This window comes from Perognathus longimembris, chromosome 27 (genome assembly GCF_023159225.1).
Source record: "Perognathus longimembris pacificus isolate PPM17 chromosome 27, ASM2315922v1, whole genome shotgun sequence".
NCBI classification, from domain to species: Eukaryota; Metazoa; Chordata; class Mammalia; order Rodentia; family Heteromyidae; genus Perognathus; species Perognathus longimembris.
The window spans coordinates 1,923,036-1,938,484 of NC_063187.1; the positions used below are offsets into that span (position 1 = coordinate 1,923,036).

Below are 15,449 nucleotides of genomic sequence, written 5' to 3' on the forward strand. Positions count from 1 at the left end.
AACTCAGGTCCTTGGTGCTGTCCCTGAGCTCTTTTGCTCAAGGCTAGCACTCTATCACTTTGAGCCACAGCCCCATTTCCATTTTTATTCTTTTCTAACTATTCTATTAAGTCTCAGGTTTAAGAAAGGAATCTGAAATCAAAATGGAGTCACACAGAAGTAATTGGAAATAGCAATGAATGCTGTGCAGTGCGTTACAATGAAAGCCAGGTAAGTAGTCACATGTAGAATAGAGGCAACCGTGAACTTGAGGTGTGGCTTGAGTGGCAGAATTCCAGCTGTGAGTGGAAAGATACTACGTGGAAAATCAACTATACAGCTTGTAGGGAAGGACATGGGGGGAAAACTGGGAGAGAGGGAAGGAAGGGGAACATTGTCCAAAAGGAAATCTTATATACCTGTCACCCCTCTGTGCATCCCCTTTATGATAACAATAATTTTTAAAAGAGTACAAAACCTTGAGTTCAAACCCAGTACAGAGGTATCTCTTACAAAATTAGCTCACAGACATTTATATCCACTGTATACAATTTCAAGAAGTAATTTGGGCACCAACTCAGAGAGTTCTGGGTCCTGGTTTATTAAGGAAGGATCATAAAAATAAAAAGAACATTTCCAATAAGGAACATGCAAATAAAACAAAATCCCAACAAACTGAAGAAACACAATGTGCATGTTTGTGTCAGTTTTAGTGTCAGTCCTGGGCACTGTCCCTTATCGTTTTCACTCAAGGCTGGTACTCTTAACACTTGAGCCACAGCTCCACTTCCTGCTTTTGGGTGGTTCATAGGAGATAAGAGTCTCACAGACTTTCTTGCCCTGGCTGGCTTCAAACTTTGATCTTCAGATCTCAGCCCCTGTATAGCTGGGATGACAGGCGTGAGCCACTGGTGCCTGGTTTGATTTAGTTTTGACAAGATCTCACTAGACTGTCCGTGTCCGTGCTTTTGAAAACCAGTACAAACTTTATCATCAAAGCCATTCATTTTTATTTATCACATGCAGTGAGAGAAATCTCAGCTGATGAAAGAGCCTCTGGAAAAGTGGTCAAAGCCAATCCATGCAAACAGGAAGGAAGTCTGCCTCAGAGGACAATGGTAGTGATTCTCTTCCTCCAGTGCCTTTCCTGACAATGGGTCTATTGAGTTCCACAAGAGAACCCAGGAAGAATGACTCCTTACAGAGACAGGCAAACGGACAGAGAAAGAAAGAGGAGCCGCTAGAGAAGGAAGCAAAAGAAAATGACAGAAGAACTCAGAATAATATAGTGAAGAGACAGAACAAAAGTCTGATGGTAACCAAGCTTTACATTATTTCGAACTTCCAAATACGCAAGATGTTTTGTTTTGTTTTCTTCTGCAGATGCAGTGCTGAATACTAAGAGAAGAGCTCTGGTTAAGCTGTGGGCCATTCCACAATGCAAATACACCATTCAGACAAGTTCTCAGCCTTCATTCTTTGTGTCCTCGCTATGTCCAGTATTCGAGCCAAGTATGTCATCATTCTTCCCACTGCATTCAAAGGTGGTCACCCAAATAAAGAAAGGAAACATTTAAATATCCCAGGAAGCATCAGTCATTGTAATGTGACACACATTTGATACACATCTGACTAACTTTTCTACATTCCATGTGCAAAAGTTTTACCCTATAAACGATGTTTGCTTTCTTTTTAAAACGTGCCTTCTGAATCACTTTCTGAGAAAAAAAAATATTTAATAACAACACAAAAGTCTATTACTCCATAATAATGGAGCCCAGGCTTGTGTTGAATAGTCTCGGTGCCCTGTGATCTTTTTCTGCAGGAAACATCTCAAATGAATACATTTCTGAACACCCTTCAAGGGTGTTCAAATGAGACTCTCTTTCATCGGTTGTGATATCTTACATCATATTTTGGGGAGACTTTTGTGCTTATCTGATCCTCCAGACCAAACAAAATCCCACATGAGGAAAGAGGCTGGTTGTGACTCTGGCCCACACTGCAGTCTGTCACTGTCCTTGGCCTGTGCTTGAGTTGTCTTTCTGCCACAGTTCCTAGTCAATGAGAGACATAGAGGTTTATTTGGCAGAATGATTAAAGCAAGTCTTTGTTTTGTCCACTGCATCAATCTATAGCTTTCTGTGGGGAAGATAAGAGGGAACCCTTATTCAGTAGCCAGTGCAATCTCACCACTTCATATAGTATTATATTATGTGAGTTTATTAATTTAGTGTGTGTATGTGTGTTTGCAGGCTTGAACTCAGGGCCGAGGCCCTGTCCTTGAGCTTCTTTTCACTCAAGGCTAGTATTCTACCACTTTGAGCTACTGTGTCACTTCCAGATTTTTTCCTAGCAGTTTACTGGAGATAAGAGTCTCATGGCCTTTCTTGCTCGGGCTAGCTTCAAACTGCAATCCTCAGATCTCAGCCTCCTGAGTTGCTAGGACTACAGGTGTGAGCTACTGGTACCCTGCTTTCCTTAGCATTTTGTTTTTTTCTATTGGTCAGTCGAGGGGCTTGTACTCTGGGCCCGGGCGCTGTCTCTAAGCTCTTCAGCTCAAGGCTAGCGCTCTAGTTCTGGAGCCACAATGCCACTTCCTGGTTTTTGGTGGTTCACTGGAGATAAGAGTCTCACAGAGTTTCCTGCCTAGGCTGGCTGTGAACTGTGATCCTCAGATCTCAGCCTCCTGGGTAGCTAGGATGACAGGCATGAGCCACTGGTGCCCAGCTTCCCTTAGCACTTTTGATTACCGCTGGTGCTCTTCCACTTGATCCACACTTGCACTTCTGGCTTTTTCTGGTGGTTAACTGAAAACGACAGTCTCATATACTTTCCTGTGTAAGCTGACTTTAAATTTTGATCCACAGATCTCAGATTCTAGAGCCTTCCTAGTAGTCATGCCTTTCAACTCCTCCTCTTTTCTCTCCTGTGTTGATACAAGAGCTTGAACTCAGCACCTCACACTCCCTCTTAGCTTTGTTGCTCAAAACAGGTGCCCTACCACTGGAGCTACAGCACCAAGTCTGGCATTTTGCAGGTTATTTGGAGATAAGAGTCTCTTGGCTTTGTGTTCCTGGGCTGGCTTTGATCTGAGATCCTCAGATCTCAGCCTCCTGAGTAGCAAGGATGACAGGTGTGAGCTGTGCCAGGGCCCAGCTGGTGCTCATTAATTCCTTAAGGCCCGGTCACTTTATACTCACGACTTCCAATACTGTGGCTGTCATATCAATCAAGGTTTTTTTCTCCCCAACCTTAGACGCCCCTCCTACCACCACTGAGTGGCAAGATGTGTCAATAGGGCACAATGATTGATTGCAAACTCATCTGGTTGCATTGATGGCTCCCAGCTGATTGTGTTTCTCTGTTCTCCTTTTTGTTAGCCCCTGGGGGTAATTTCCTCAAACAATACACGTACAAAGATTGAACTACTTATATTTAAACACAAGTCTGGGATTATATCTAGATAAACAGCTGCTTGTGATACTTCGCGACAACATGTTCAGAAATAATGCTTGTAAGCAATGTAATTTCATTGTATGATAAACATCAATTTACCATAAAAAAAAACCCACATACATACACACAAAACCAAATACAAACTTGTCAACCATTTTCACCTTGTTTCAATTGAATTGGCCTAGTTCAGATAAGCAAGCCTATCTTTTACAGAAACAACAGTGTGTAGATAAACTGTGTGAAATCGAGTCTGTGTATGTGTGGAATTACACTGCCGACGATCATAATTTTATACTGCCATCCTGCCCGTACGGCTTCCAATCTTACTTTTTTATCTGAATCTCTTTGAATCTACTCTCCATGCTATTAAGCTGAGCCCATTCCACATCGTTCAAAAGTAATTACACTTTTGTCTAGAGTGTAAGAGACGGCTCTCCCTAAACAATGGTGCTGTCATTATTAGAACTGGCACAATACGCCACAAGGCTTAACCACGGTGTGCATCACCGAATCACAATAACTTATGCTAAGTTGCACATACAAAGGTAACCAGCAATTTTTAAAAAGCTTATGAAAAAGCATTATACACATACACAAATAGGAAGCTTTTCGCACACCTTCATTTCTAAAGTCCTGCCTCTGTGCCTCATTCTTCATTAGGGCAGCTACTGTTGTCTTTTTCTTCTTAAGTTTTTCTGGATAAAATTTCATATACAACACTACCTTACATATCAAAAACAAGCCATACAGCACGCTTAGATTTTAAGCGCTGAGTTACTTGAGTGATGATGGCTGGGTTTCATATATTAACTTTGCTATGTGGTAAGGTCTCAGCTTTATGTCCAAGCTTTATGAAAGAGTTACACTACAAAACCACCTTTCTCTTCTTTGGGTGAGCTTCAGAAAGAAACTGAATATTCCGTTATGATACACACTGAATATTGCTTCATTGTACCTAGGGTTGTTGCAAGGGTCAAATGCATTAAAGATAAAGTAGAAGAAAACAATGCACATGCAGAATATTTAACAATTTCAGCTCTAAGTCAGATACAAAACTCATCATGCTTCTGAATCCAAGAGTTCTCTGAGAAAAATAAAACAAACCAAAAACAGCCAAGGGCTGGGGATATGGCCTAGTGGCAAGAGTGCCTTGCATATCTGAAGCCCTGGGTTCAATTCCCCAGTACCACATATACAGAAACTGGCCAGAAGTGGTGCTGTGGCTCAAGTGGCAGAGTGCTAGCCTTGAGCAAAAGGAAGCCAGGGACAGTGCTTAGGCCCTGAGTCTAAGCCCCAGGGCTGGCAAAAAAAAAAACCCAAACAAAGAACAAAACACACACATACACACACACACACATACACACACACACACACACACACACACACACACACACACACAAAACCTAGCCAAGCACTTGGATCATTCCTGTAATCTTAGCTACTCATTCAAAAAGCTGAGATCTGAGGATTGAGGTTCAAAGCCACCCTGGGCAAGGAAGTTTAGGAGACTCTAAGGAACCACTAAAAATCAGAAGTGGAAGTATGGTTCAAGTGGTAGAATGCTAGCCTTGAGTGAAAACACTGAGACAGTGCCCAGACCCTAAATTCAAGCCCTAGGACGCACATGCATACACACACACACACACACACACACACACACACACACACACACAGACACAGGCATCTGAGTCTGTAGTTCTAACTCCTCAGGAGGCCAGGGAAGGAGAATTTCTTGTGACATTAAGTATAAGACCAGCCTGAGTAACATAGTGAGATTCTATGCCTTTTTCTCAACCAAGAAACAGGGCACAAGAAGTGTAGCTCAATGATACAATACTTGTCTAGCCATAGACAAGACCTGTGTAACATCTGAAGCCATTAGAAAAAAAATAAAGCATACAGGGCTGGGAATATGGCCTAGTGGTAAAAGTGCTCGTCTCGTATACACAAAGCCCTGGGTTCAATTCCTTAGCAACACAAACACACACACACACACACACACACACACACACACACATAAAGCCGGATGTGGCGCTGTGGCTCAAGTGGCAGAGTGCTAGCCTTGAGCAAAAAGAAGCCAGGGACAGTGCTCAGGCCCTGAGTTCAAGCCCCAGGACTGGCAAAAAACAAAACAAAAGAAAAATAAAGCATACATACACATGTAACTGTTGTATAATAAAACCCAACCCTCTCAAGAAAAGCTACTGAAACCGCTTAAAAAAAAATTGAACATATACTGTCCCCTCCAAGCAAGAACAGACTCACCAAGTGAAAAGAGAATTTGAGATAGAATATTCTTTAGGGAGGGAAAAACCAGTGATTTATTCAGAAACCACAGGTGGTCAAGACTTTCATTTCACATCACATTTGACATTGGAACAAGAATCTCGACAAGAGAACGAGCATGTAACTGGACAGAAAGTCAGCGTCTCAAATGCCCACCACTGATCTTCGTTGCTGCTTCTTGCTTTCTCTGTACAGTCTGTCTCCTCCCTCCCTAAGCCTGCAACTACTCATGTTGATTGAAAGGAGCGCATATCCCTAACAGCTCATTCAATAAACCCATCTGTATCAGAACTGCTATTAAAGGCAAGCGAGAAAGGATAGCAATGGTTGCTTCATACTGAAACTGTGAAGCCACAACCTCCAAACCTATTCAGAAACAAGAATAAAAGCAAAACAAAATTGGAAAAGACAAAAACAATCAAAACCAATGACAAAGAGGACTAGAGGAAATCTGATCCCCAATAGGAATCCAGCTCAGGATGGCTTGCCTGGAGTAATAGAAGGAGAACTTCATTTGAATTTTAGGAGATGATAGTGGGATGGAATTTGGCTATAATGGCATTATTGAAGAAGCCAACAGAATCCATCTTTCTCACAGACCTTACAACAACCTGATACGCTAGACATTTAACAATATTTGATGAACATGTAACAGTAATATGCTTAAGACAGCTCATCTGTATGCACTGGGTAAACCTAGTAAGACATCACAAGTATAAATAAATGCTTAAAATTCATACTGGCTAAAGATGTTTGGGAATTCCTATAACTTAGTTATTTACTTTACTTTAGTTTTGTTTCCAAAATACAAACTCAGGAGGAGAAATGTTGTTCTGACCTGGCTTTATTTGAAACTTTTTTTGTTAGCCATGGGGCCTGAACTCTGGGCCTGGGCACTGTCCCTGAGCTCTTCACCTCAAAGCTGGCGCTTTACCACTTGAAACACAGCACTGCTTCCAGTTTCTGGAGGTTCACTGTAGTTAAGAGTCTGCCCAGGCTGACTTTGAACCTTGATCCTCAGATCTCAGCCTCCTGAGTAGCTGGGATGACAGGCTCGACCCACTCGCACTCGGCCAAACTTTTATGCTTGCATACCCGCTGGCTGAACAAGGGATCAATTCCCCCAAATTTTAATATGATGATTATTAAGCAAATACAATTCCTGTCCTAGGAAATACTTTCCAAGTGATATTTTCTACTACAAGCTTCTCTTTGTAACGTTAAGTCAGAATCTTAGGGATCATTACAGTTTTCCATGGATTCTCATCTATTCAGGCAATACAAAATATACACGACCCAAAGTCTTTCTTCTTCATTTAAGAATGGAATATGACTGTCATACACACACACAAATAGGCAATGAAATATGCCTGTGTTCTTAAATTGAACTTCACAATATAAAGACTATGAAACATTCTGTTTTCAAAGATACTGAATAGGGAAAAAAACGGAGAATGCATTTCCTTACTAAATAAAAGAACCTATTGTGTGAAAAGGACAATAGTCTAGTATCCAAAAAAAGAAAACATATTCATGTCGAATTACAATACTATAAATACACTCAATCATTTTGATAAATGAGGAAGAAAATCTTAATCAGTTTCAGAGCTGAAATTAGGACTTTCCTCTTTCTGATTATACATTGGTAAATGGCATTTTTGTTCTAAAATTTTCTGGACAGGAAAAATCCTGAATAGTCACCAAGAATTTTCCTTCAGAATATTTACTATTTATTTCTCCACATCAAGGATGCCATTCTGTGAATAATCATAAATTGAAAATCTTTTACATGTGAGATGCCATGTATAAATTTGTATAAATATAGATATCAAATATACATATATATATGCATGTATGCCCATATAAGCCTGCATGTGCCATCCAAAGAAGCTGTGCACATGAAGACATGGGCCATGTATAAATTAGAATGCAGTGTATGGGAAAAGTATAATGTATAAATGAATAATGCACTAACCACTCTGTCTCGGAAAATTAACAAAAAGCATCTAATAAGTGATATGTACTGAATCCATTCTTGTGAAAAGAAGATGATTTACCTGAGTTTTACCTGGAATGTAAAATTCAAACAGGGCTAGAGTTTTCCAGGCAGAAATCAGAACACTGTGAGTGTCCAGTGAGGCCCACTGTTACTTTCAAGAACACGAGTGCCAAGACTGACATGACCAAAACATGGAGTCGGCAGAGGGAGGTGGTACTAAAGGAAAGGAAAGTTGTAGTTTGATGCTCATTTATACTGAATTATGGGTGTGTGTGTGTGTGTGTGTGTGTGTGTGTGTGTGTGTGTGTGTGTGTTGCTAAGATGCAGAGTGGTGGGCTAAATTCCTACAAGCACCAGAGTGCACAGTTCCAAAAATCGAAGCAAACAATCCAAGTCATTTTTTCCCCAATGAACCACATGTGGCAGAAGGTAGAAGGATGAATTCAAGACACTGTGAAGTTTTGAGGTTATACAGATGCAGCTCCCATCTGCTGACTCAAGATCAAGAGCAGTTTAAAGCAAGAAATCCTGACATTAGAATCAAACCTAGAAACCAGTTAGATGGACAGTAACAGAGAGAGAGAACGCTACCCGGCACTGGAGTTGAAGTCTATAATTCCAGCTACTTCGAAGGCACAGATTAAGGGCCAAGATTACCCACGCAGAGTTTGCTAGACTTGATCTCTACCTATAAGTGTATGCAGCAAAATACAAACTGGGTTCCCATTATGGGGAAGTCCCGTGGCACACTGCTGTTCACTTCCCAGTCCCACAGAGAAGCACAAACAGGAGAGCTGCAGTCCAAGCCCGCCTGGGCCTGAAGTGAAACCCTACCTTGTAAATAACCAATGGTCAAAGGGCTGGAAGTGAGGTTTACATGACAGAGTAGGCCTAGCAAACACACAGTCTTGAGTTCAATCCCCAAGTATTAATAAAAACTACAACCACAGCAACAAAATCAACATGAAATGGAAGTGAATCCTATGTATGGAAATTACAGTAAGTTCAAGATGTGCACATCTCAACCACTGTTTTTGTTATCTATCTACTCCTTTGTTCCATAACTCGACAGATATCCCTCCTGAATACACTTTAATGTACTCGTCCTTCATATACTCGTCCTGCACGTACTTTCCCAGCTTCTAGTGTAGTTGAAATCATTTCCTCTATAGATTTTCATTCTGGTTGTGACCACTGAGATTTCACCTTGCAGATCTGGACTGCATAGGTCACAGGAAATGCCACTGGGAACCACACACTCTCGGTCCAGTGCTCCCTGAGAAAAAGCAACAGGCCAATCTTAAGGGGGAGAGGGGGAAATGCATCACAGTAATGGTTTTTACAGTGGAGAGTCTGGATCCTTTGCCCTGTTCACCTGCCTTCCCTTTTCTTCTCCTTTTGGGAAGGAAGGAAAGAAGCTAGGTGACAACATCTGGCAAACACAAACTTAGAGTGGAAGGAATGAGGAGGATTGATAGATATGGTGAGCATATCTATCAATGAGAATAGAAAACCAGACACCTGAGTTCTTGAGAGAGCTGTACATGAAGTTGATCACCATGGAGTCCAACCCAAGACTGCTTGGGTACAGCCTGGATTTCCCACTGACTAGTGTATTGTGGAGCAAGTTGCTCAGTCTCTCTGAGCCTCCACCTCTTCACAGAAGGCAGAGGACAGGAGTTCCTCAGTGAGTCACTGCCAAGGTTAAGATGACATTCTCAAGAAGGGAGTGTATGAGTAGCACATACATCAGTACAAACACTTATGGTGGGAAAAGTCAAATGCTCCAAGAAATTGTGACTCATGAGGCTTTATTTTCTTTGGTTTCCCATCCCCCTGGGTTTGAACTCAGGGCCTCATGCTTGGCAAACAGGCACTGTACCACTTGAGCCATGTCTCCAGCCCTTCTTCTTTCAGTTCTTTTATTCACCTAATGTCTCATACTATTTTTTCCCAGGCTCACACTTGGACTATGATTGTTCTTCCGTCTAGCTTTCCTATTGCTGGGGTTAGAGGTGTGCATTGCCAGCCACATCTAGTTCTTTCTGTGGTCAACTTTGCTAAGTCTGCATGAGTTGGACTCAAACCACAGACTCTTTTCTTTTCTTCTTCTTCTTTTTTTTTTTTTTTCGGTCCTGGGCCTTGGACTCAGGGCCTGAGCACTGTCCCTGGCTTCTTCCCGCTCAAGGCTAGCACTCTGCCACCTGAGCCATAGCACCCCTTCTGGCCGTTTTCCATATATGTGGTGCTGGGGAATCGAACCAAGAGCTTCATGTATAGGAGGCAAGCACTTTTGCCACTTGGCCATATTCCCAGGCCCTCTCTTTTCTTCTAAGTAGTTGGGGATTATAAGCATGAGCCACTATACCTTGCCATGGAAAAATGGTCAACAGGAATATTTAAATCTAATTCAAAAGCCAAAGTGTCATATCTATCGCGTGGCTACTGGGAGCTATTCAATTACCTTTGTTGATTTAACTCTTCAGTGAGTAATATATATATTTTTATTTATATAACATATATTTGCCAGTCCTGTGCCTTGAACTCAGGGCCTGAGCACTGTCCCTGGCTTCTTTTTGCGCAAGGCCAGCACTCTGCCACTTGAGCCACAGCGCCACTTCTGGCTGTTTTTGTTTTCTATATATGTGATGCTGAGGAATCGAACCCAAGTCTTCATGGATACAAGGCGAGCACTCTTGCCACTAGGCCACATTCCCAGTCCACTTCAGCGAGTAATTTAATAACAAGAATAAGTGGCTATATTTCAGCACTGGGAATATTTAAGATATGTAATATTTTTCTGGAGGGGGAAATAATAAGATTTGACAGAGCTAGTGTTCTGGAATAGCATGCAACAGGGAATGAGTGAATTGTTGAACAACAGCCTAGTCTGGCATTGATTTACACACAACCATCAGTGGAGTCACATTAGGAAATCACAGTTACTATGACATATTATCTTCTACAAAACTCCAAGTGTGGGAAAGTACAGTGAATCCAGTCTGAAAACCAAGCAAAAGGAAAAGCAAAACAAAAACAAAGGCACTGATTGAGCATGGTGCAAATCATGACCTTCCGTTCACTGTAACTCATGAACATAAACCTTTCAGAGAAAGAGTATGAGAATAATTTTTGCACATTCATAGGGTCATGTCTCCAAAACAGGTTTCTTGAAGAAAAAAAAAAAAGCAGAAATAAAATAAATGAAGTACTATTTCTTTTACTCCTTAATGGAACCCATCTACTTATCTTGCACTTTCTGGAACTCTTAAGATGCCCAAAGTGGAATCTTGTCTATGGCTATTAACATAGATGAAATAATAACCACACAAAGGATTTGGGGGCCCAAAGGATCAGAGGAGGAAACTTAATGAGAAAGTGAGGGTGAAGTAGGCCCAGGAGATGCCCATGAGGAACCTACCATTGTACTGTGCTGAGAAGTGGGGGTTCTGGGGCCACAAGTTTCTTGGGTCAGCAGAGAAACTGGCTGGAATTCCTCCTCGTGAGGCTGGTTGGGAAAACTCACATGTAAAGGAAGGTGAAAGGCTGGGGGCCCGTCACTTTCCTCTTCTTCTACTTTCTGTCTGCTCGTCACCATGGCTACCTCTCCATCTGCTTCCCCATACGGAGAGGCTGGGCGCCTGGAAGACATCCTGGGAGGAACAAAAGAGGAGAAAATAATGAAACCTCCACATAAATCCTTAATGCCGTCATTGTGTGGTTAGGGCCCATTGTAACAGAAATGCCTTTTTTGTGCTCTCAGAGAGCAGGAAACTATCCAAATACCACTGCAAGGCACACACAATCAGAAACAATGGCCAAGCAGGTAGCAACGAACCAGGCTTGTTTGTTGTGAGAATAATACTCTAATATAGCACTCTCTTGTATTCTGGCTTCTTAAACAAGAGAATTCTCCTAAGAATGGTGGTGTATAATGAAAGACCATTCCATTTTAAAGGAAAGGGGAAAAAAATACCCATCTAGTTTTACACTTTGATAGACCTTATTGAAGACAGAAGCCTTGATGAATTGCAAATACTGTGGGCACTTTAAAAGCAAAGGCAATAACTAGCATTTCCTTCATCAAAATAAATGAAATAAATGATTGTCATTAGAACAAATGTGCATTTTATGATTTGTCAGATCTTTGAGAAATGTCAAAATGTTAGCTCAAAGCAAACCTCAGACCTACCAAAATAAAAAAGTTTTGATATTTGTTTTAAGGTGAACAATGGAATAAATGTTGTAATCAGTGTTATGCTAAGACCATTGAGATGTTCTTTCTCTTACCTTTGCCAGATCAGCCAATTTGGCATAGTTATAAGTTGTAAGTTAATAAGTAAAATAAGAATGCAAAAATACGACAATTCTAATTTTATAACCCCATGGAATACTTGGATTTGAATACACAGCTATACTCCTTTGAATACTTAAAACCAAAACAAAACAAGCCAAAGAAAGATGTTTGTTTTGATAAGCGAAGGCCCATATAAAAATGGGCTTAGATAACTGAACAAGAATTAGACATTTTCTTTTTATTTCACTGACTCAGATATTATCTGAGGTTAAAAATGAATGGCAAGTATTTTCAGTTAAATAGAAAAGTTCCTTTCCTTTTTTGTGAAGTTTCACATAGAAATGGAATTGAGTTAAAATATTTATTCAAAGAAAAAAACAACCTCTCTTGTAGCATTTACAGCTTGGTCTGACCTTGGAAAAAGCTGTATTTTTGTTGTTGTTGTTTTGTTCAATAAACAAAGAGATTTTATAGAATCATCCATTGTTATTTGAAGCTAGAGACAGAAAAGTATTCACTCCCACTACTTCCTTCACATATACCAGACTGAAATTTAAAATGTATTTCCAAACAAGCAATTCTATATATTGTTGACTAATACCACTGTTAGCATGAGAAATTTCAAAAAAGAAGTATTCAAATACAGTCCAGTAAGAAATAATAGGAGAGAAGGAAAAATAATGGCTTCAGAATAAAATAAACATGGGTAAAGCACTAGTTTGCTGAAGAGAGACTCTCTCTCCCCCTTCCCTCTCTTAATACCCTCTCCTCTCCTTTCCTCTCCTCTCCTTTCCTCTCCTCTCCTTTCCTTTTCATTCCTCTCCTCTCCTCCCCTCCCCTCCCCCTCCTTTCCTCTCATCTCTTCTTCCCTCCTCTATTTCTCAAAATAAAAATTACCACTGAAAAATATGGAACACATACTTTCTTCTAAGAGTGGTATTGTACAAAGTCTCCTAGTAAAGAAAGGGTCCCATTCATCAGTGATCAAATGTATCCACAAGTATTTAAAACAATGTTAGTAGTAGAGATGTTGATTAGATTAGCAAGGAGAAGAGGGCGGAACAGTCCTAGCTATCAATAGGTGATATCTTTAGAAGCTGAGTTCTTGAACACTACATTTAGAAGCTGAGTTCTTGAACACTGCATTTCAAATACTTTTAACTTATGAATCTGCTACCAAGGTCCACTCCAAGTATAATCTAACTTATGAAGAAAGGGTTTGCGATGAATAGAGTCCACGATTTTAGTTCTGAGTTTGAGCTCATAGTTCGGAGCTTCCATCTCAGTGGCCATGCTATGCCTCTCATCAAATGGTATGGGAGCCCAATCTGATTATCCCTAAACACAGATATTTATCAACTATTGTTCTGATTTCCTACCTGGAAACCTGATTCCCATTGTCAATAAGAGATACCCAAAATACACTTCAAGTAGTTCAAGTTATAAGAGATTTGTCCCAGGAAATTAATAAAGTGACTTTTCAGTATTGGTTGGTTTCACCTGTAACTTAATGGTAAGAAGATTATCCCTTTGTTATAATAAACCTTAATGTTTGTGGTTTATGTGGGCATGACCATTCTTATTGGAATTAATAAATTGGTGCCCTGTGGTCTTGAATGTAATCCATCTCCCCTTGTCTTAAAACTAAGCTATGAACAACTGTCTCTAGGCCATCAAAGCAGAAAAGGAGATAAGCTAGCCTTTGCTAAGTCAATTCCCAGTTTATTGATATCATTATTTATGATGATATATATGGGAAACTGCCGAAGAAAACATAAGAGATGAGCTACTGAAACTCTTCTCAGAATGACTGGCTGTCTCAATGCATCAATTAATTTTATATACAGCTGCATGCCTGTTCTCAGTATATAATGTTTTATGGAGCAAAGGGCTTAAGGTCTAAAGCATACAGCATGAAGAAGTCCTGATGCCAGACAGCCACTGGTGAAAACCTATCACTTCAAGTTTATTTCCATGCCATTCCCAAAGCCAACTTCGAAGGTTCTTAATGTGTTGGGTTTGAAAGCACTGGAAATTCAGCTAAAAGACTGCCTGAAAATTCATTAAATTATTAAACATCAAACTACTGTGGTTATATTCCACTAGTAGGCTACCAAGTTAGTGAAAAAAAAATCAATCACCTCACCAATTATGTCTAGAGCTATCAATCCATCCACCACATTAGAGTATGAACATTTACAGACTCTTGGTACTTTGCAAATACTGATACATGGAAGTGGAGATGTGGCTCTAGTGGTAGAGTGCCAACTTTGAGAGTGGTGAGGCCCTGAGTTCAAGCCTCAGTTCTAGATATATGCTATATATATATATATATATATGTATGTGTATATATATATGTATGTATATATGTATTCTCTGTATACATATGCATATATGCATTCATATATGTTTGTATATATACTTATGTTTGTATATATAAAATGAATCAGTTATATATAATACTGATAATAAAATTATATATATGAATATATCAGTATTAGATGATAGATAGATAACCAATAACAGTCTTCAAGTTTTGTTCAGATCCCAAAGGCGTTCCATCTTCTATCTTGGACAAAGGAAACATCTCAAAGGCATAGGCAGTGAGAAGACATCTCAGATTCCTCCACATCGTCCGATGCGGTTTGTGCTCCTGGTCCTGGAGCTCACACGGCTTTGCGGCAGTGTGGGAAAGCCCTCAGGACCATTTGAGGATCAAGGTTGATATATATTCTAATCAATTCATTCACAGATTATTTTTGTCACTCCTGGGTGGAATGCTAGACCCACCAATGAATAAAACTCAAACTTAAAAAGCTGGCACAAGACAGACAAATTTCATTTCAGATGCCATTCCACGGCCTTGTGGAATTAAGTCTAAGAGCAATGGTGTTTAACTCAATGGTATGTGTGGCCAAGAAAATGGACTTGAAAGAACTGAGGTCTTGCTCCCAGTCATCCAACAATATTCACTGACCCCTATCCTGCAGAAGGCACTTGTTAAGATTTTTTTTAACTAGCTGTGTTTCTGCTGTAAGGAGTTTATGAACTGACTGGGGCGATTTTACATAAAAGGAGAAATAATAATGAAAGACAGTTCAGGCTAAGAGCCAAATGATGTGATAGCAATAGTCCCCCAGGCATTCAGCAGGGACACAGAGCATTCTGGACTACTTCAGAGAGTGTATGACCAGTTGGGATGTGAAGGGAAAAGAAGGACAAATGGAAATCTTTGGAGAAACATCTCATGTCGGAAGCAATGATAGAAGCAGAGAGGCAGAAAATACATTTAGAAAGTGGTGATAAATTTAGGGTCTGAGCTTACTTAGGAAGAAAGAGCAGATTGAGAAAGATGGATCAAGTCCCATCTCTAGTCTATTGGACGTCTGCAGCTAGTGAGTTACATGAATGAAAGGGATAAGCAATACC

The 15,449-nt window shown here is 40.3% G+C and overlaps 1 protein-coding gene across 12 annotated transcripts in view; it reads right to left on the reverse strand.

Annotated features, from left to right (window-relative positions):
• Positions 1 to 15,449, reverse strand: part of Sox5 (SRY-box transcription factor 5) — an 884,924-nt gene that overhangs the window by 313,803 nt on the left and 555,672 nt on the right. For 10 of the 12 annotated variants that reach the window (XM_048335235.1, XM_048335237.1, XM_048335233.1 and 7 more), the window contains one exon: positions 11,145 to 11,376. In XM_048335235.1, the coding sequence (XP_048191192.1) occupies positions 11,145 to 11,375 (231 nt within the window). In that variant the 5' untranslated portion in view covers position 11,376. The remainder of the gene's footprint in view (positions 1 to 11,144; positions 11,377 to 15,449) is intronic. The other 2 variants (XM_048335240.1, XM_048335238.1) reach the window with 1 other exon arrangement.